The sequence below is a fragment of the Euprymna scolopes genome, chromosome 42 (assembly GCF_053919585.1).
Source record: "Euprymna scolopes isolate OS-2025 chromosome 42, ASM5391958v1, whole genome shotgun sequence".
Classification (NCBI taxonomy): Eukaryota; Metazoa; Mollusca; class Cephalopoda; order Sepiida; family Sepiolidae; genus Euprymna; species Euprymna scolopes.
This window is the reverse complement of record NC_136523.1, coordinates 6992501-7013700: the sequence shown is the minus strand read 5'-3', so window position 1 is coordinate 7013700 and position 21200 is coordinate 6992501. Positions and strand designations below refer to the sequence as shown.

Here is a 21200-nt window from a genome sequence, read left to right as displayed (position 1 = left end):
GTTAAGGCCTTGGGGACCTTTGGGGCTAAATGGGGAGGAGGGCCAATAATGGACTTAGTCATTTCTCTTTTTGCATGGTGCAGAACTTAAATGTACATATGTTAAGGCCTAAAACTGCACTGTTTGTTCATTTTCACTATGATTTGACGTTCCTTGGCGACTTTTGGGGGCTAAATGATGGGGGGGGGGCAATGCTTAACTTAGTCATTTTTATTTATGCCTTGTGCACTAATGGGGGACCATGTATGCTTCACTTGTTTCTTTTTTTTTTTAGCCCCTTACATCAAGTGGCTTCATGCTTTATCTGGAGCAATTTCCATAGGGGAAAAAGATCAGGCTGCCTTATCTAAAATGCTTTAAATATTGATGTTATTTATTCCTTTTCCTTTGCAAAACTCAATCATGTTCTGCAAAGTCAAAAACAAAAACATAAATTTTCCTCTACAAAACAACCAAACCAAAGACTGAATAAATATTTGAAAATCTAAATAACTGGAAGCATAAAAACTTGTGATGAGACGATTCCGTGCTAAATTCCCGATTCAAATGCAGTTTCTGATTCTTTATAAATCTCTTTGTATTTAACTCTAGAGATGTTATTTTTTTTTTCCGTTTACCATAAAAGCACATGTTAAAACCAAATTCTTGATTCGATACAATTAATGATTCTGATTCTTTATTAAATCCAAGCTCGCCCGTCGCAGAAAGTGCTCAAACCATCATTTTTTTACAAACAAATGAATAGTAGGCTTCACTTAATTGCTTAATACACGCATCAGGTGAAAATATATTTACAAAGTGATCAACCCAAAGAGGGGGTGGGGGAGGCTTTAATTTGTCATATATATGAATTTGAAAATTACTCCTTTAATAATAGAGAGTTAAATACCGTGGTTTGTAGTGATTTGACTTTTAAAGTTTTATTTAAAATATAACTTTTGTAAAACTGATAATTTGGATGCTTTCATGCATTTTTTTATAAATTCTATAAACTTATTTTGAACCATGTGCCTTCAAGTTGATCTGACTTTCAAATTGTGCCTTCAAGTTGATCTGACTTTCAAATTGTGCCTTCAAGTTGATCTGACTTTCAAATTGTGCCTTCAAGTTGATCTGACTTTCAAATTGTGCCTTCAAGTTTATCTGACTTTCAAATTGTGCCTTCAAATTGATCTGACTTTCAAATTGTGCCTTCAAGTTGATCTGACTTTCAAATTGTGCCTTCAAGTTGATCTGACTTTCACATTGTGCCTTCAAGTTGATCTGACTTTCACATTGTGCCTTCAAGTTGATCTGACTTTCAAATTGTGCCTTCAAATTGATCTGACTTTCAAATTGTGCCTTCAAGTTGATCTGACTTTCAAATTGTGCCTTCAAATTGATCTGACTTTCAAATTGTGCCTTCAAATTGATCTGACTTTCAAATTGTGCCTTCAAGTTGATCTGACTTTCAAATTGTGCCTTCAAGTTGATCTGACTTTCACATTGTGCCTTCAAGTTGATCTGACTTTCAAATTGTGCCTTCAAGTTGATCTGACTTTCAAATTGTGCCTTCAAGTTGATCTGACTTTCAAATTGTGCCTTCAAGTTGATCTGACTTTCAAATTGTGCCTTCAAGTTGATCTGACTTTCAAATTGTGCCTTCAAATTGATCTGACTTTCAAATTGTGCCTTCAAATTGATCTGACTTTCAAATTGTGCCTTCAAGTTGATCTGACTTTCAAATTGTGCCTTCAAGTTGATCTGACTTTCACATTGTGCCTTCAAGTTGATCTGACTTTCAAATTGTGCCTTCAAGTTGATCTGACTTTCAAATTGTGCCTTCAAGTTGATCTGACTTTCAAATTGTGCCTTCAAGTTGATCTGACTTTCAAATTGTGCCTTCAAGTTGATCTGACTTTCAAATTGTGCCTTCAAGTTGATCTGACTTTCAAATTGTGCCTTCAAGTTGATCTGACTTTCAAATTGTGCCTTCAAGTTGATCTGACTTTCAAAAAGGCTCCCAACGACATATGTATTCCTTGATGTCTAATTACCTTATCGAACTTGTTATTAGTCATGGGACGATCCCATATTAAATTCTCGATTCCGATACAATTAATGATTCCGATTCTTTGTAAATCTCTCAATATTTAACAATAGTCTTATTATTTATTCCTGATTGGCATAAAACACATCTAAAATGTGCAGATATGTTATGATATGTAAAAAAAATTTGTGGAGGATGATCGGTGGAGTTTAGCTTTACTGGTTGTTTAAAATCAATGAATATTGTTTATTTTATTATTAATACTAGCAGTGGAAGGTTTGGTTTTAAACATGAATTAAAAAAGATAATTAAAAGGATGGCTTTTCACATCGGAAAATAGGCACAAATTTTTCCGATTCCAATACCCCTAAAAGTTCCGATTTTTCCTATTCCTGTTTCTGATTACTCGTTCCAACACTACTTACTATAGTTGAGTTTCCTATCGAAAAACCATACAACGATAAATAATGGTGGCAAAAAACATTCTTTGATGTCTACATACCTCTTACAACTTGTTCTTGAACCAAATACCTTCAAGATGAGCTGACTTCCAAACAAGCTTTACCGACTAGTAATTGAGACAAAACGTATTATTCCATCGATTTGTACTTGATCTTATTTGTTTTTGAGCCCTGTACCTTCAAGTTAAGATGACTTCTAAAAAGGCGTGTGACGACTAATTAAAACTCTAAATATTGATCTATAAATATGTTACTTTTTCCTGATTACTGTAAAAACACACATTAAATTTGAAGATATTTTCTCAGGCGCAAAAAATCCTCTGTTGAATGATGATCTATAGATTGAAGTTTTACTTGTAGTTTAAAATCAATAAATATTTATTATTTTTTCATTATTACGAGCAATGGAGATTGCTTTTGACAAAATCAAATAAAAAAAGGCAATTAAAAGAATCGTTATTGGTATTAGAAAATAGGCACAGATTTTTCTGATTTCAATACCGATTCCAATATCACCAAAAGTTCTGATTTTCTTCCAATTCCGATTAATCGTCCCAACACTAATAAAAACTTTTACCAAAATGAGCGGATTTGGCATTAAATAACCCAAAACGGTTCATAAACGGTAAAACCAAAACAACTAAACCAAAACACAATTGAATAAATATTTGAAGATATAAAGAAAATTACTGGCTTTGGCATAAAATAGTCCAAAAAGGGTTGATATGCTATAAAACAAAGAAAGCAAAACAAAATACTGGCAACTTCACGTAAGCAGACGAAAAATGCAGAAGCAATTATCCAATCAGATGTCAGAAGATGACAAGTTTCAATGAAAGGATGTACTTCATTAAATCAAGAGAAATTGTTTTAAAATCATAAATAACATTTGACATGCTCTGCCAATATGAAATTCCCCTCCATTTTTTTTTTTTTTAAAGGGAAATTGCTACAGAAAAGGCATGAAACCATTTGATAAAAGAAGCTAGAAAAAAAATACTTCAGGATCAAAACTAAATATTAGATGAATAGATTCCTGCCTAGAAAACAGCAATTCTTTCCTCTTTGTCAGAAGCATTGCACATCGAATATGAGAACTAAAGGACAAAGGAGAACGAGTTTCTTAATGTTAAGAATGACTTTCGGAATAGAAAAGTATTGTAACGTTACATGTTACCTGTCAACACTCAGGACCCACACGTTGTATGCAGACAGTCACAAGGAAACAAAGACAAGGAAATAATTCAACTCGCTTTTTTTAGTAAAACTGTTAAGGAACAGTCGCTTGTTCTTGTAAGTAAAAATGAGATAGGATAGCCGAGAATTCGAACCTGGGAAGCTAGGTTTGGAATTAAGAATTCTGATCATTCATAAGTTTAAAATAAATAATACAGATATGTTATTGAAAAAGGAATTTGATCATTCGATTCTGTTTATGAAAATGAAATGAAATTAAAATGAGGAATTTGAAACGAAAATGATAAACATATTTGTAAAATAGGTTTGTCGGAAATGAGGTTAGAGGATTTTTCTTTGCAAGCATGTGTGGTCGATGCACGTGTTTTGGCCATGTTTTAGGCAACGTGAGGCATGTCAGGCTACAGGATCGATATGCACGTTGTTTGGTCATGCAATGATGTCATGAGTAAGGGATGAGTTCTCAAGGAAGTCAGAGTGGGTCAGTCAGTCAGGGAGAAGTTAGTGCTGGGACATGGTCAGGAGACAGAGCTGACATCTGCCTTGGAAGCGAAGGTTACAAAAAGGAAATAATGTAGAAACTTTGAATAAAGAGTGTATTATAAGGAGTTTATAATGAAGCAAAGGTTGCACAATCTCCAAGCACACTTTTCACTGAATCAACACCATTGTTTAAGTCCAGTAGTTAACAGAAGCCTAAAACAAATCAAATCAATGTTGAAATAAATAAAGAAGGACTGGAACTATTTGTTTTATTTTGCTTTTTATACTAGTGGCTCTACCAAGACTTGAAAGTATAGTCTACTATTTCATCTATAGAATGAATAAACGAACAGCATCAGATTTTTGTAACTGCCGTCTTTGTGTTATGTCATTCAACAAACAAAGGTATTGTGAATTTGTATTATAAGAACTTTGTGTATAAACTCATCTAAGAATGTGTCTCTATCATATTAAGAACTAGCGGGGGTACCCGGCGTTGCCCGAGTGTTTGTTTCCGGGACGGGGGGGGGGGAGTTTTAAAAAATGTTATGGTAGGTAAGTAGGAAGTATCAAACCCGGAGTCATGAGTAAAAGTAGGAAAATAAAGTGTGAAAAAAAAAAACAAAAAAAACATCTGCAACGTTAACAGTTCGGCCACCAAGAAAAGTCCATTCCAGTTGTTTAGGAAAAAAAAAAAAAAAAAAAAAAAAAAAACGACTACGGTAGGTCGGCGCGAACGTGAAAATATAATGTGAATTGTCCAGCACGCTAACCACTACGCCACAGAACACTGCAGCTTAGTTTAGTGATTTTAAATAACTTCACATGAAAGAACTACGAAGCCAAACCGGTGTTCTCTTCTCAACTGTTCCTTGTGAACGATCCCCAAATGGTGTTAAGTGGTGGCAGGGGGAGGAGGAATTTATTAGAGAGAAAATATTTTACCACTTCCATTGATCTTAACCGATTTTGGCCGTGACTTCTCAGCAGAAAAAGTATAGAAATCTAAGATTATCGAGGAATTTGAGAAATAATAAGCCTATAACCAAGACCGTCTTAAAAGACAAGATGGCCGGTGGGCAAAAATAATTTAATCTGCTGACGTCATCACGGATAGTCCCTTTACCGGTGTCAAGCATTGCTTGACTCAAGCAACCAACTGTTGTCACCGGTAGATATCGTAACGTATTGTAATATTTCTTTTTTTTATTAAAATGCCTTCACGGTGCATCGTTCCGAATTGCAGAGGAAATTATCATAAAGGACCGAAAGTTACAGTATTTTCATTTCCGAAAAATAAAGAATTATCTTGTCTATGGATTAATGCAGTAAAAAGAAAAGATTTTACACCATCTCCATTCAGCAAAGTAAGTTTTAACGTGCTCCCCCCCCCTGTATTTAACACGATGTAACTATAATTTAATTCAAGATTATCATCCTAAGTTTTTTACCATTCAAAAGAAGAAGCTTCAAATAAATTGCTAATATTAAAAAAAAAAATTTTACAGCATACAAAACTAAGGAAAATTCAAGACATAACACGTTCTTTTGAAGAGACGATTTTTTTAAGCTGTTGACACACGTTTTAAAATTCTAGCAAAAATTAATTTTCCTGAAATTTTTCAATATTTAAAAATAAATTATGCCGGCTGATAAAATTTTACAACTCTTTTTAAAGCTAGAAAGATAAAATTTAAAAATACTTATTTATATATATATATATATATATATATATATATATATATATATATATATATATAATATGAAACTAAACTAAAAAAAAAAAAACGCGCGTTCACTCGTGGTGTTACAATTTATATTATTAACGTATTTTAACAAACTGAAAATATGGATATAAAAAAATGATTTTGCATGTTATTTTTGTTATGTGGTGAAATAATCTTAAATAAGAAACATGATTTTTTCTTTAGGTTAATTATTTTTTTACTGAGCAATACTTCATGAATTTATTAATGTTTTAATAAAAATGGTTAAATATGAAGAATAACTCCACCTTCGAGAATTCCTTTAAAATTACCACTTTTATAAGTTTTCGGGTGCGCTGAAAACGAAAATAACATTTAAAATTAAGGCAAACGGGTATTTTCTAATATATTTTTAAAAAGAAAAAACTACTTGTTTCCTGGAATTTTAAAGGATTTTCCGAGGGTAAATAGTGGGCACAAAGTGGATGGTCAGTTTACGTTAAATTATTATAGAAAAGTGATCCCCCACTTTTTTAACTAACATTTCTTGGAAACTACTCGTTTGCCTTAATTTTAAATGTTATTTTCGTTTACAACGACCTCAAAAATCTATAAAATTAGGAATTATAAAGGAATTTTCCAAGGTGAAGTAATTCTTCATATTTACCAAAAACTGTTTATGACTATTTTAGCCAACAACAACAAAAAAAAGTTCATTAATAATTATTTTTCTATCTTATCGTTTTTTTGTCATGTAATTTTGGGTTTGTATTACTGTACACATAGATTCGAAAAAGTTGTCAAAAAACAAATATATAACAAATAAATGTCATTTCGATTTAAAAAAAAAATAATTTCGATTTTTAAAAATATTGTTTTTTTGATTGTGGTTCATTTTGATTAAAAAAAATTCATTTTGATTAAAAAAAAATTTATTTTGATTAAAAAAAAAATTCATTTTGATTAAAAAAAATTCATTTTGATTAAAAAAATAGTTTAATTTTAATATTTGTTTATTGTCTTAACTCATATCAAATATTTTGCTTGTGTTCTGCTTCAAATATTCATAATCTTACATGCATAATTTTCATTTAATTATATCAAATAAACTTCGAGTTTACTACAAATCAAATCGTGTTCCTTCACTTTTTAAAATGTAATTTATAAGTAATTAAAGAACGCATTCTAATCTTTAAAATCTATAATACAACGAAATATTCAATTGCTTATAATACTTAAACAAACAACTTGTGTTTTTTTTATTATTTTTTTATTATTAATATTAGATGAGTTTCAGTATAAATCATCGTGTTCTTTCTTTATTTCTTTATTTTAATCCAATTTTGATGTTTTGTAACGCTGTCTGTAAAAATTACTGTTCATTATTGACAGTCAAGAGTTCCACATATCTTGCTTGTTGGGACCTCGGCGATGACGTCATTTTTTCAGCTGGCCGGCCATCTTTATAACGAAGGCCACGCTATAACACACCTCAGATATTGTTCTGCCGTTTGTGCATATTATATTTGCATGAAATATCTTGATTTTTAATCCTATTAATGTCAAAATCAGACGGGAAAAAATGAGTTCATTTTATTTATATAGAGATGTGCCTCCCTCTCGGTATCAAGAAATAATGAATGGTCCTTCATTATGATAAAAGACTGAAAATCCTCATCTCAAAAATGTGTGTTAAAGAAAGATAATGTTTATAGTAACACTCCCAAAACTGTCAAACTGTATAAATGTCAATATCTCTTCCCTCTATCTATATCTCTTCTATCCCCCTCTCATTGTGTATTACATGTTCCCGGCTCTGTATTAAAATGTTTGTGTTCCTCCTTTAAAATGTGTGTACCCTGTCTATGTCTCCAATATGAACACTCTAAGACGAACACGCAATGACAAGTATATAATATACGTCATCCCTTCTAATATAACCCCTATGTAACAAAACAGACATTTATTTACAGGTACTTTCCAGAATAACGCTTTGTCTCTTGTTCAAAAGTCTTCTTGCACTCCAATGTGCTTAATAAGACTACCGTGTTGAACACGTGATACTCCATTCCTGTCTGGCCATGTCTTTTCCTGCTGCTCTCGGGCCACCTGTGTAATACATCTATCTCTGTCCTCCCTTATAATTTTTTTCTTTCCTTTGTTACCTCGCACATGGCCTGATCATTTGCAGCTGAAGCTGCTACCATATGTGCATCCATGCTTGGTTACACTATTCTTAACGTGGGGAAGAAAGGAAACGCTGCATTTTCAATTCATCGTCTAGCAGTCTTCATTTTGGTGTCTTCTGGCTGCTTATGTAACGTGTCAGAAGCTGCAGATGCAAAGTTGCCAGAAATTGGGCCATAAACTGGATAAGTACCTAAAAAATGTAACAATTTGGTAAAAAAAAGAATAGTTAAAAGGAAAAAAAGTGAAAGAAAAATGAAAATAAAGACTCCCGAGCAACGCCGAGTGGGTACAGCTTGTTGACTATAAAATGGAAACTATTAGCTAAAATTTGTACACTTTATCAACGTGTGTGTGTATATATATATATATATAGAGAGAGAGATCGGCAGCATCACGCAGTTATTGCTGCTGCTGATTTCAAACAATCATACAAATATTCATTAAACTTTCTTGTAATATTATGATAAACCTTTTTTCGCTGCCCTTGTTTTGTCCCTCTTTCACTCTCTGTTTCCTCTCTCTCCTTTGTCTTTACCTTTTCATCTCTCTTTTCTCCCTTCCCTTTTCTTTCCGTTTCTTTTTCTCAGTCACTTCCCTTCTCTTCTTTTCCCCATCTCTCTTCCTTCTTACTCTCTCATCTCTTCCTCTCTCTCTCTTTCTCACTCTTTTTTTCACTCCTCTCTCCTTTACCCTTCTCCTCTCTCTCACCCTCTTTCCTCTCTCTTTCCTCTCCCTCCAGCTTTCCTCTTTCTCTCTCTCTCTCTCCTCACCTCTGTTTCTCTCTTTTTCCTCTCTCTTTCCCATCTCTCTCCTCTTTCCGTCTTTGCTATCTGTCTCTATCTTTCCCTATTTCCTCGCCCTTTCTCTGCTCTCTCTTTTCTCTTCGCTCTTTCCGCTTCTCTGTTTTTCCTTTATTTTTTCCTTTTTTTTTTCTCTTTCTTTACCGTTTCTCTTCCCCTCTCTCTTTTAATTATTCAAAAAAAAAAAAAAAAAAAAACTGTAAAAAACTCATCATAGAATTTCTACAAGATGGAGAGAGGGGCAGTCTGGCTAGTATCTATAATTTTATGGAAGAAAGATATTTAAAGGTTGGCACAAATGCCGAATAATCTCACCAAATATGTGGCACCAAAGAGGGGCTGGAAGATGAATTTTTGATTGAACCCTAAAGAGGGGGCACAGCCCAGTTCCTCCCACCCCCAGAGCACGAGGATGGGAGAAAATGTTTCCTCTTCTTCACACCATGGCTGGGAACACTTGCTTTATGAGATCTGCCTCATCTTGTCCTCTGATAACACAGGTACTTTATCTAGACTGTCACACCATTGACATACTGTACATACCATTGTTAGATCGGGAACAGAAGGAGATGGGGTTTTAAAGCATCTTGATCAGGATTACTGAAATTCTTTAACCCCTGTTTTTCGAGCTCACTGACATGTCTAATTGTCTGCTGTGAATGATACATATTCTTCGTTTTGTCTTTGGATTCTGATGATTTTGGAACCGTTTTCTTTCTTTTTTTATTATTTATTCTGTCAGTTTTTGGTTGATGCCAGTGCTAATTATAAAAGACAGAGCCAGTTTTGTGGGAGCCGTGTTTTCGTTCTCTGTTCTTTATTCCTGGAATTGGTAAAAAAAAAAAAAAAAAGAAAGAAACTGAAGAAAAAAGAGGTCATGATGTTTCCTGGTAATTTATGATCTAACTAACAGTTGATGCCCAACCTTGCCTGGTCGTAAAATATGCTTAAATATATTTTAATTCATGCAGATTTCGTATTTATTATTACAGAACCAATTTTCTATTGAATATTATATTGTACCTAAAATATATAGTAGTGATTTCAAAAGTTAAAAAAAAAAATGACTTGGATGCCATCAACTAGAATTGCAACCAAAACATTTATTTAGTGCTCTAACCATGTCTCCTATCAATGCAGCTATCAAGAGATAAATAAGTAAAGATTAAATCTATATATATATATATATATATATATATATATATAAAAGCGAAAATGTATGTATGTATGTATGTGTGTTCGCTTTTTCTGTATGTCAACAAAAGGCTTTTTTCAGAGAAGCGGTCGCTCGCTTCACAACTTTTTAAAACTTTTTATATCACATATAAATCGTAATATCTCACAGTTAACAATGAAGCTCGCCTGTCTATTTAATTTGCTCGATTTCGGTAAGATAAATATTCAATATTTGTCGCTCGCCGCATGTCTTTTTCCTATAACATCTTGGGAAAAAAAAAAGCGTTCAGCAGTAAATGAATACTATCCCACAGTCAAACTTAACCTCATTAACTTATTAAAACGGGCACCTGCTAAATCCAAGTAATTAAATAAATTTAAACGTGTTTCCGTTAGCATCTCGCGGTGGGGCAATGGTTAACATCGCATGTTTTTTTTTTCCACACTTTAATTTACAACTTTGCCTCAACGGTTCGGGTTTGATCCTCATACTTACTTTTTTTTTTTTAACCCCCCCCTCCCCACACACACACCTCCAAACACCCAGGCAACGCCGGGTACCCCTTGCTAGTCTATTACATAAAAGTGAAAATGTGTGTGTGCATTTTTTCTGTATGTCCGCCAAAGGCTTTTTTTACGGTGGTTCTCGGCTTGCTTGCTCATTTTTATTCTATAACTTTTTATATGCTACCGAGATGATAATATCTAAGATTTAAGAAACGACTCGGCGTGTATCTTTAATTTGGGCAACTTTTCCATGCCATTTTCGCCATATTTATTGGCCCACGCATGTGTCATTGGCTTTTCGGTATAAAAAAGCGGAACTGAAAAAAAATCCTCGGCGCCACTTAGCTGGAATAAAGAATTTAATGTCTCAATGTCGGTGAAAATCGTTATATCAGACAATTGCTATTTTGGGCTCCCCCCAACAAGTTGGGGGGAAAAAAAAATAAAACCCACCAAAAAAACCTCCGGGTTCGAGCCTACCTGTCCCCCCACTTTTTTTTCTTCTTTTACACATATAAAAGATTTTTTTTCCATTTTTAAAATGCAGTTTTTTTGTTTTATTTTTTTAAGAAGTTTAACATGTTTTTTTTTTATATTCAAACAAGGTTAAGTTTCCATTTTGTTCTGCTTTACCCTCCCCAACACACACACACACACACACACACACACCTTCAAACACCCAGGCAGTCTATAATATAAATCTTACCAGTCCGTTTAAATCTATGTATGTATGTATGTCTGCCTAAAACCTTCGACAGAGGAAACGGATTTTCACGAGATCAATATCGTGTCGAAGCTCTTCGTATGACAAATATCGAAAAATTGGCTACAAACATTAATTCCTTCGCTCTCAACTGGGCGCTTTTCTGCAAGTTGAGGCTGCTCTTTTCGCCAATATTTTCGAAAGTCATCCTTTCTTTTCAGTTGCCTAGCCTTAATTTAAACCTTCGCCACTTTAATTTTAAAAAGAAACTATAAAAAAAACTTACAGTCTCTTCTCAACATGACTTTTTTTAATGTATTCATTTCTGATTAATTAATGTTTGCGATGATGATGGGTTTTGTGACACTGGACGTACTGACAAGTAAAATAATATTTAGATTCTTCACCCAAAAGATCTTCTTTGGCATACTGGTAACCATGTTCGCTAATGGACCAGGAGACTGGTGTACAATTCTTTGATTTGAAATATCTGCCCCGGATTATTTCCAGTCCGTTCCTTTCCTGCTTAAGTCATACCAACAACTTAAAAAATGGTACTTGATGTTCTCTTGCTAAATACTCAACATTATAAAGAGAGGATCAAGAGCAAGTGGAGCAGTCTTGAGAATGGAGTGGCACTCTTCCTTACATCTTGGTGAAGCAGCTAATGAAAAGGGAACCTTTAGGTTGCTCTTGACTTGGGTTTTTAATATAATGGTAAGAGTATTCACTAATGGACCAGGAGACCTGCTCTCCTTTAACAATTACAAGATGCCTCTCCAATCACCGATGTCCATGACAAATAACTCTCTACCTAAGAATTCTTCCTTCAAACACCTCAGCTTAACATTCACAGGCAATATAAACTGGAACAAATACATTGAGGACATTGCAAAAGCTGCTGCAAAGAAGGTGGGTTCCCTCTATCGAGCTAGAAGATTATTCACACCTGATGATGGAGGCAATGGCAAAGACGTCATGCTTTTATTTTTCATGTTCTTTTCCTCCTTCGCGTTATCGTTTTGAGCCTGCCTACTGCCACCTTTTTTTTGCTCAACACACACCTCCAAGCACCCGGGCAACGCCAGGCACTCGGGCTAGTATTAAATAAATTGAAGAAATGAGTTAAATTTGGACATGCGCAGAAAAAAGTAAAAATGTGTTGGCAAGTTGAAATGAACAGTTTGCATTTCAACTTGCTGATATATGTCTATCCAAACATATGATATATTCATCCATCCAAACATATGATATATTCATCCATCCAAACATATGATATATTCATCCATCCAAACATATGATATATTCATCCATCCAAACATATGATATATTCATCCATCCAAACATATGATATATTCATCCATCCAAACATATGATATATTCATCCATCCAAACATATGATATATTCATCCATCCAAACATATGATATATTCATCCATCCAAACATATGATATATTCATTCATCCAAACAAAGATTTCACTCATCATATAAGTGATCCTTGGTGTATGATTATTATTTCCTGTTAATTTCAGTGTTATGTGACCTGTAGTTTAAGAGTTTATCAGTTAAATATTTACACAGACAGACACCCATACATCTACTGTTTATTTATATAAATTTGGTTCTAAAAATTGAAGATTTTTATTTTTATTTGAAAGTCACCGCTTATCAATGCCCAGAGGCCATTCAAGGATAAGGGCTAATGAGTGTTAGGTAGATGGTGAAACAACGCCATGATGATTCGTAATGGTGAAACTTCGGTAAGGTTAAGAGCATGGCTTAACAAAAATTTATTTACATTAAACTTGAAAACAGCCATGTTATAGTCAGCTGGAAAGCAGCCCTGCAATATTGTGTTCCACAGACGGATAGTTCTAAGAAAGAAACTTTGTTCATAGAATTTTCATTTAGTTTTAGGCACAGATAGAGAGTGAGGGAAATTGTTGATAGTTGTTGTAGTTAGATGAGTATTTGTTGCAAATGTAAACACTATCAATAATTCCCCCCACTCTTTATCTGTGCCTAAACCTAAACGTAGATTCCATGAACAAAGCTTCTTTCTTAGAACTGCACGCCTGTGGAATTGTCTTCCGTTTTCCTGCTTCCCAGCTGACTACAATATGGTTGTCTTCAAGTCTAACGTAAATAAGTTCTTGATGAGCTGTTCCATATAAGTTATCAAATTTAACAAATTTTCATTACTAATGATTATTATATTGTCCAATTTCTACTGTACACTCTTTAACCCTTATCCTTGAGTGGCGTCTTGGCCTTGATAATGAGTTGATACCTATGAAAAAAAAAAAAAAAAGAAAAAGTCCAATGTGAACAAGTTCTAATTGAATCGTCCCCCTAAGTAATCCAAGTTACAAAATTCCCACTCTTTACTATGCTAAAATCACAATGACTAATGTATACCTATTAACCCTTATCCTCGAGTGGCCTCTGGGCCTTGATAAGTGGTGACACCCTTGTAAAAAAAAAAAAAAAAAAAAAAATGTTTTACAAGGGAAGGGCATGGATTGAAGCTCAGTCGAGCACCTGCCATGAGAGTAATTATAGAGCAGAGATAGAATTGCAATGTCTTTTCTATTAGAAAAAGAAAGTAGGGGGAGGTGAAAAGGTCCTTGCGCAATAGATTTTTAAGACTGTATTTCTAGTTATTTTCTTCCTTGAATTTTATTCCTGAATTCTGGTGGTTTTAAATGAAAATATTTGAAACAAAAAACAAACAAACAAATTTTCTGTATCTATATTATATTTCTCTTAGTCTATCTGTTTGTCCATTCCACGTTTTCTTGGAAACTACTGGACTGATCTGGTTGAAATTTTGTATGTAACATTGCTATGATAAGGTGCAACAAACTGAGTACTACAGTATCGATTTGATACAAAGTTAAGGATTAATAGGTGTTAGTCATCACAATACCTAGTTTTTTTTTCAAAAACTACTGTGCCGAGCTGGCTGAAATTTTGCATGGATCTTAACTAGGATAAGGTACAGCGAATTAAGTATTATGGTGTCTATTCGATGCACACTCAGGGATTAGCATTTGATGCTAAAATGAGGACAGATTTAACCATATTCAACCATCAAGGCGACACAAACACTCGATCTCAGTCAACGTTTTATAACTTTTGCCGTTAAAACCAGGCAAAAGTTTAGTGTAAAGTAATACACATTGTAGCCGAGTACGTCGCAAGGAACTTAGGACAAGTAATAACTTGACTCTTTTTTGCAAGAACAACATTTATTTCCTTATTCTCCTGCCATGAAAGACTTCTCGTTATGGCTGTGATATCACCCACATCTCTAACATGATCGTCTTCTCTAACATGATTGTCTCAACTTTTTATAGTCTTTTTTCTTACAGTGACATCATTTTGTATGCATTTGCATACACGCGTCCGTGCTCTGTTATACTAATATCTGAATATCACTAATGGAGATTTAGTATCTGTCTGTCTGAATCCATACCTATACCTCTATTACTAATGGAGATAAGGTGTCTGTATGTTTGAAACCAAAACTAATCTCCACCATAAAAATATTTTAGATTTGCATTGAATTTGATCAGTATTTGTTCAACACCAATTTAAACATTCCTAAATCCTTTGAGATGACTTATTTGTGTATTTATTTATTCATTTGTGAACGGTTATTCTCATCTTCATAGTTGCTTCACCATGTTTCGGCCAACTCGTCCTCTGGTCTTCTTCAGGTGCTTAACCGCGACATGATAGAAATGCCGAGTCTTGTAATTTTTAGCATTAATATCAGAGTGAGAAAAAACTCAACATTATAAGTATACTAGCAGGCCGCCCGGCATTGCCCTGTCATAAAATATGCATAAATATTATATTTTAATTTAGAAACTGAGACATGCATGCGAGCATTGTTTTTTTTCTAAATAGTTCACTTGTAAGTAAAAAAAAAAAATGCTTGATCTGAGATCGAAACCAAAACCTAAAGACACTGAGTTAAGTATGATAACCATTAGGCCAGCTTAATACGATCTTTAAAAAGTGTTTTCAAACCTACTTATTCATAAAAAAAAAAAAAAAGGAATCTGTAATGTGAACGATTCACGCATGTGCATTCATGAAACGGTTGACAAACAAAATTCCATGCAAATTCTTGAGTTTGACCGAAAGATTCCTGAGTTCGACAAGGTACACTTGAAAAATCTTGGACGTTACATTGACCGAAACGTGAAAATAAAACTCAGATGAGAACACTAGTCTGAAAAATCCAAATAATATGAACAATCGATCCTTATCTCAAAAATATAATTTTAATTAATTTTATTTTCATTTTATTTTTCAGCTTTCTGTGAAAGATTTGGAGCCTGAAATCCAGAAATCCACGAAGGAAGAATATTTGTATTGCAATAAAGGACTGTGAACAATTATTTTTGGAAACCCATGTTGGGAGGGGGGTGGAATTGGAACTTAAATTGATTCCATTTTGATTGTCTTTCTTTTTTTCACTTATGGTTAATGAGATGGATTGATTAATGAAAACTACTAAGAAAGGCTTAAAAATGAGTAAAGGTGAATAATATTATGGGAGTATTAAAAATTAATAAAAAAAAGTATTAAAAATTATTAAAAAAGTATTAAAAACGATTAAAAAAAGTATTAAAAAAAGTATTAAAAATTATTAAAAAAGTATTAAAAACGATTAAAAAAAGTATTAAAAATTATTAAAAAAGTATTAAAAACGATTAAAAAAAGTATTAAAAATTATTAATGCAACGAACCAAGTCTGTCTACTTACGTCAAAGGGGGGCAGTGGTTTATGACAAGTATTAGTTGGCATTGGATTTGAAGACGACCATGTTGTAACGCCCAAGGAAACAGTCTCATGGTAATGTTGCCAAGTTTTATAAAATATGCTGAAATATTCTGTTTATTTTTTATAATCATGTTTATTATTATTATAGGGTGATTTGAAACCTCTCATCCCCAAATGGCACTTATAAAATTTCAATGAAACCAGATTTGGTATAAATGAACTTCAGGTTATAACTGTCCACCAAATTCCACTTATTAATGTCCAACAGTTTTTCTATTAATACCGTTCAGTGATAAACATGTGTTTATATGACGTGTACAATTGTCAATAACTCTGACACCTTATTCTCTTGGTATCATCTGGACTTCAACTGTGGTGGCCATCTTCAGTAAATTAAATAGGATAGATATTAAAAAAGCAGAGGCTCCATCCAGACTTGACATTGGATTAGTGTTAGGCCAGGATCAAAGTGTAGTATCTGTTCTTCAGATGCTGCAGTACACTTTTTTGGTTTCGGTTAATGGAGGAGAAATCCTTCATGACTGATATAGTTTTTTATTTTTATTACTGACCAGAGTGCCCCTTTTTGGGAGCTGGTTTCCCTCTACGTTAAAAACCGACCTCATGTCTAACTCTGCCCTTGTGGGGAAGCAAGTAAAAAAAAGGCTCCATTCAGACTTGACATTGAATTAGTGTTGGGATGATTTATCGGAATTGGGGATTGGAAAAATTGGAACTTTTTAGGGTATCGGGATAGAGAATAAGAAAAAGAGAATGAATAAAGACTTATTGAAAAATATCAGGAGGAACGTGCGAAGATATCAGCAGTAGTAACCGAAAAAAGAACGTATGCAACTGAGAAAGTGTGTGCCAGTTGGCGTGAGAAGAAAGAAAATAAAAAGGAGAAAAAATGCAGCGCATGTCTGGGACCAAAAAAATCTGATGGCGAAGAAAATGGACGTGTAAATACAAAGTTGAGAAATGGCTGGCTAATACCGGCATGCGGTCGGAAGAAATAGAAACACGTGCTAGATAAAATGGAATCTGGCAGTGAGAGACTTAATTGGTGTTGAATCAATTCTAACAGTTTTAAAAAACGGATTCTTATTTATTTCTTTCTTGTAGACTATTTTCCTCATCTTTATTAGTTGTTTCACAACGTTTCGGCCAACTATTCCTCTGGCCTTCATCAGGTGATTAACCATGACGGGCTAGGAACTCCGAATCTCCTAAGTGCATCCTCAACAATTACTGCCTTCCATAGTTGTTGTAATCTCACCACGTCACTCACAACTATAGAAGGTAGTAATTGCTGAGGGTGCAGTTAGGAGATTTGGAGTTCCTATCACGTCGCGGTTACCACCTGACGAAGGCCAGAGGGATAGTTGGCCGAATGAAACTACAACTAAAAAAAGATGAGGATAATAGTCCGCAATAAATAAATTAATAAATAATCTCAATAATGAATTCCAATTAAATAATATGTAGATTTTTATTTATTTTTTTGCCTTTGTTTGTATAACGGCAACTTTACAAGAAGGAAAATTTTTAAAGATCAATAAAACGCACGAGCAGTTCACATTAATATGGTATCAAGAAGCAACTACTGCATGTTCCAGACTCCATTCCCCAAATGGCAATTCAGCATCCCCAGTATTGTGCACCTACTGATATTAATACCAAATATGGTTGAATTTTTATATCAGAAATCTTAACAATACCAATAAAACATATAAGGTAATCCTTTAAAATGTTAAACATTTGTGATAACCCCACATATAAAAAATCTGATGAGTGTGAAGCCCATTTAGCATAGCACCTCCTACTGATAAGACGATCACCCAAGTGTTCCCCAATATAAGAGAACATTAATAAAACAAAAACTGTTGAACATTCATAACAGAAAGTTGGTATACAAATCAGGATTATATTTAATTTTTATACTAAATAATGTAGTTTGCTAGAAGTATTGCTTGGTGTGTATATAAAGGAAATTTATAGAAGCCAATACCAAACAGAGGTGTGATGGATAGCCACAAACTGAAGCAAATTAAGACACATAATGGTGGAATAATCTATGCAGACTCACCTTTAATTAATACAATATGTATTTGTTTAACAATATATTTCATATTTGCATAGTGTTCTAACTTGTCAGTCAGATGAAAGTTCTATATTGTATGATATTTTGGGAAAATTTCTCTTCCTCAGATGTGTTTGACTTAAATTAGGAATTGCATATTGGTTATAGTAATAAAAGGTGACCTGCATAGCTTAATCCATTACAACAGTCTTTATATGCACATTTGAACTACTGTCTGAAGACACATATCTGAGGAAGGGTATTTTCCCGAAATATCATACGATACAGAAGTTTGATTTGACCAAATTAAAGCAATTAAAAAGAAAATGCAATGTTAAAAGTATAAAAGAAATACAGGCAATCATGAAGAAAGACTTGTTCATCTAACTACTTTTATTAAGGACATTCAAGTAAATGCAAGAAAAAATGTCAAAAAAAAAAAAAAAAAAAAAGACTATTTCCAACAAAAAATATTTTCCAACTACTTTATTTAATGTAATAAAAATTTAAAAAGTATATAAGGATAATTTTATTATTTTTTAAAAATATTTTTTTCTTACATTTACTCAACTCCACTTTTACTAAGAACATTTATGTCCCTTAGACGAACAGGTCTTTCTTCATGGCTGCTGAAATATATATTATATGAAAAGTGAATCGAAATAGTTTGTTCCATATATATATATATATATATATATATATATATATATATTGTATTGGTAGTAATTATTAAGTGTGTCTACCAAAAGAGTGCTCAATGTTTAGATAGAGCCAAAATAAGTTAATTTAGTATACAAACAAATGGCTACATATAAGCATACATGTTTCAGCGAAATGTCCTTGGCCTGACGAAGCGATTCCCTTACCGGGTTTTCGCTGAAACATGTATGCTTATATGTAGCCATTTGTTTGTATACTAAATTAACTTATATATATACATATATGATGAGAATAATGGAAATAGAATTCAATGAAATAGAGAAATAAAAAGGAGGAAACCGAGTTGTGTTCATCAACGTTTCGTCTTTATTTCAAAACTTCCTCTGGATGAATGAAATTAAGAAAACAAAAACACCAGTACAAATATTCGAAGATTTTCTTGTGAAAAGTGTGACGCTGTTCCATTTCAGAAACGGAAAAAGATGTTGAAATTTAAAAGGGAGGGGGGGGGGCATAACTTGGGTTTTTCCTTTTTATTTTTCTATTTATCTATCTATCTATATATATATATATGTGTATAGAAAGAGAGAGAGAGAGAGAAAGAGAATAAATGACAAAAAGTTATATTCCAAAATTCATGATGTTGACCATCTTATAATTTATTCCTTTAATTCAGTTGACTTATACAATTCTTGACAGTATCTGTCTATTAAAGGAATAAATTATAAGATGGTCAACATCATGAATTTTGGAATATAATGTTTTTGTCATTTATTCTCTATATTGCTCTGTAATTACATTGAGCTTTTTAAATAACGATTGATGTACATTATAATTAAATATATTTCTACAGAAATATATATATGTTTTAATTCGCTTATTTGTTACTCCTTTAAATTGTATTGCCTTCTTTAAATTTCCTCTATATGTACTAAATATGGTTGGATTGCAGAAAGCCTTGCAAATTTTAATAAACGATTGTATGAGTGGCATTATTTTTTTTTGGGGGGGGTTAGCATAGCACCTCCTACTGATAAGACGATCACCCAAGTTATTTTTTTTTTTTGGGGGGGGGGGTGAGACGGCAACAAACGATATAAAAGGTGGGGAACAAATTATTTACAAGGACCAATTCTGTTGTTTTTTTTTCTGAGATTCTTGAAGGTTTTCTTAAAGTAATTTCAGACTTTGTTGACAAACGATTTTGCTAAATGTTAAACTTCTCTCTCCTCTTTACTTCTTTCTTTCTTTATTCTTCTTTCTCTTTTCCTTATATTCTCCTCTTTACTCTCTTTCCCTACTCCCTCCCTTTCTTCTTTACTCTCTCTTCCTTCCACCCTTTATTCTCCCTCCTCTTTACATGCTCATCTTTAGTCTTTTTTACCCCCTCCCTGTTTGCTGTCTCTTTACTCTCTCTCTCTCTCTCTCTCTCTCTCTCTCTCTCTCTCTCTCTCTCTCTCCTCATGCCATCTCTCACTGCTTTCTTTATCCCTTTCTCGCCTCTATTTCTATTTCTTGTTTTTTCTTTCTCAACAAATACACAATAAATTTAATTTCGAAAATTTTTTTATAATTTTGAAATCCCCCCCCCCCCAAAAAAAAATCCACAAAAATATACTTCTTACACTTCTAAAAAAAGATCAATTAGTTTTTGAACTTTGTTATATGGGATCAGTTCTGTGTTGTTTCATATTAATATATCTTGGTATTAAATGGAAGATTTCATACCCAAATACGCGAATAAAATAAAAAGTACTGCTGCATGATAAATTGCATGACTATATAATTTATGCAAGTATCAATTTTGTAGACGAATCTTAAAAGGTTTGAAATATGCACAGAAGCGTCAACTCTACATAGGTTATAACAAATGTGATAAAATTGCAAAAAGTAGAGCCACATACTTCACAAGAATATGGTTTTTCTCCGTCGTGAATTTGCCGCGACAAAAGTAAATAGTAATATATGTATTTTATATATGTGTCTTCATTATATATTTATGTATATGTATTTTATATATGTATTTTATATGTATATGTTTAGATATCTGTTTACACATATTTACATATATAGGGTGGGCCAAAATACGGGTCCTATCTTTAAATTTGAATAACTTCCACAAAATGAAAGTTAAACTCACCAAACTTTGTGTGTGCGTAAACTGACCCTTCCGAGATTTTTTTGAAATAAACAAAACAAATTTTGTCCGAAAAACACTTCTTAAAACTTACATGAATTTATGAATTTTAAAAAATAGGACCCTTATTTTGGCCCACGCTGTATATGAGTCTTACATATTTATGTATATGTTTTATATATATAAATGTTTTATATATATATGTGTGTGTATATATATATATTATTTTACATATGTATTCTATGTATGTTATGTATATAAATATGTAT

The 21200-nt window shown here is 33.0% G+C and overlaps 1 protein-coding gene across 1 annotated transcript in view; it reads left to right on the top strand.

Moving 5' to 3' along the window:
- LOC145266914 (sideroflexin-5-like) overlaps positions 1 to 16791 on the top strand; it is a 124567-nt gene extending 107776 nt beyond the window's left edge. The window contains exon 11 of the mRNA XM_080122707.1: positions 15581 to 16791. Coding sequence (XP_079978833.1) covers positions 15581 to 15658 — 78 coding nt within the window. The 3' untranslated portion in view covers positions 15659 to 16791. The remainder of the gene's footprint in view (positions 1 to 15580) is intronic.
- Positions 16792 to 21200: the final 4409 nt, after the last annotated feature.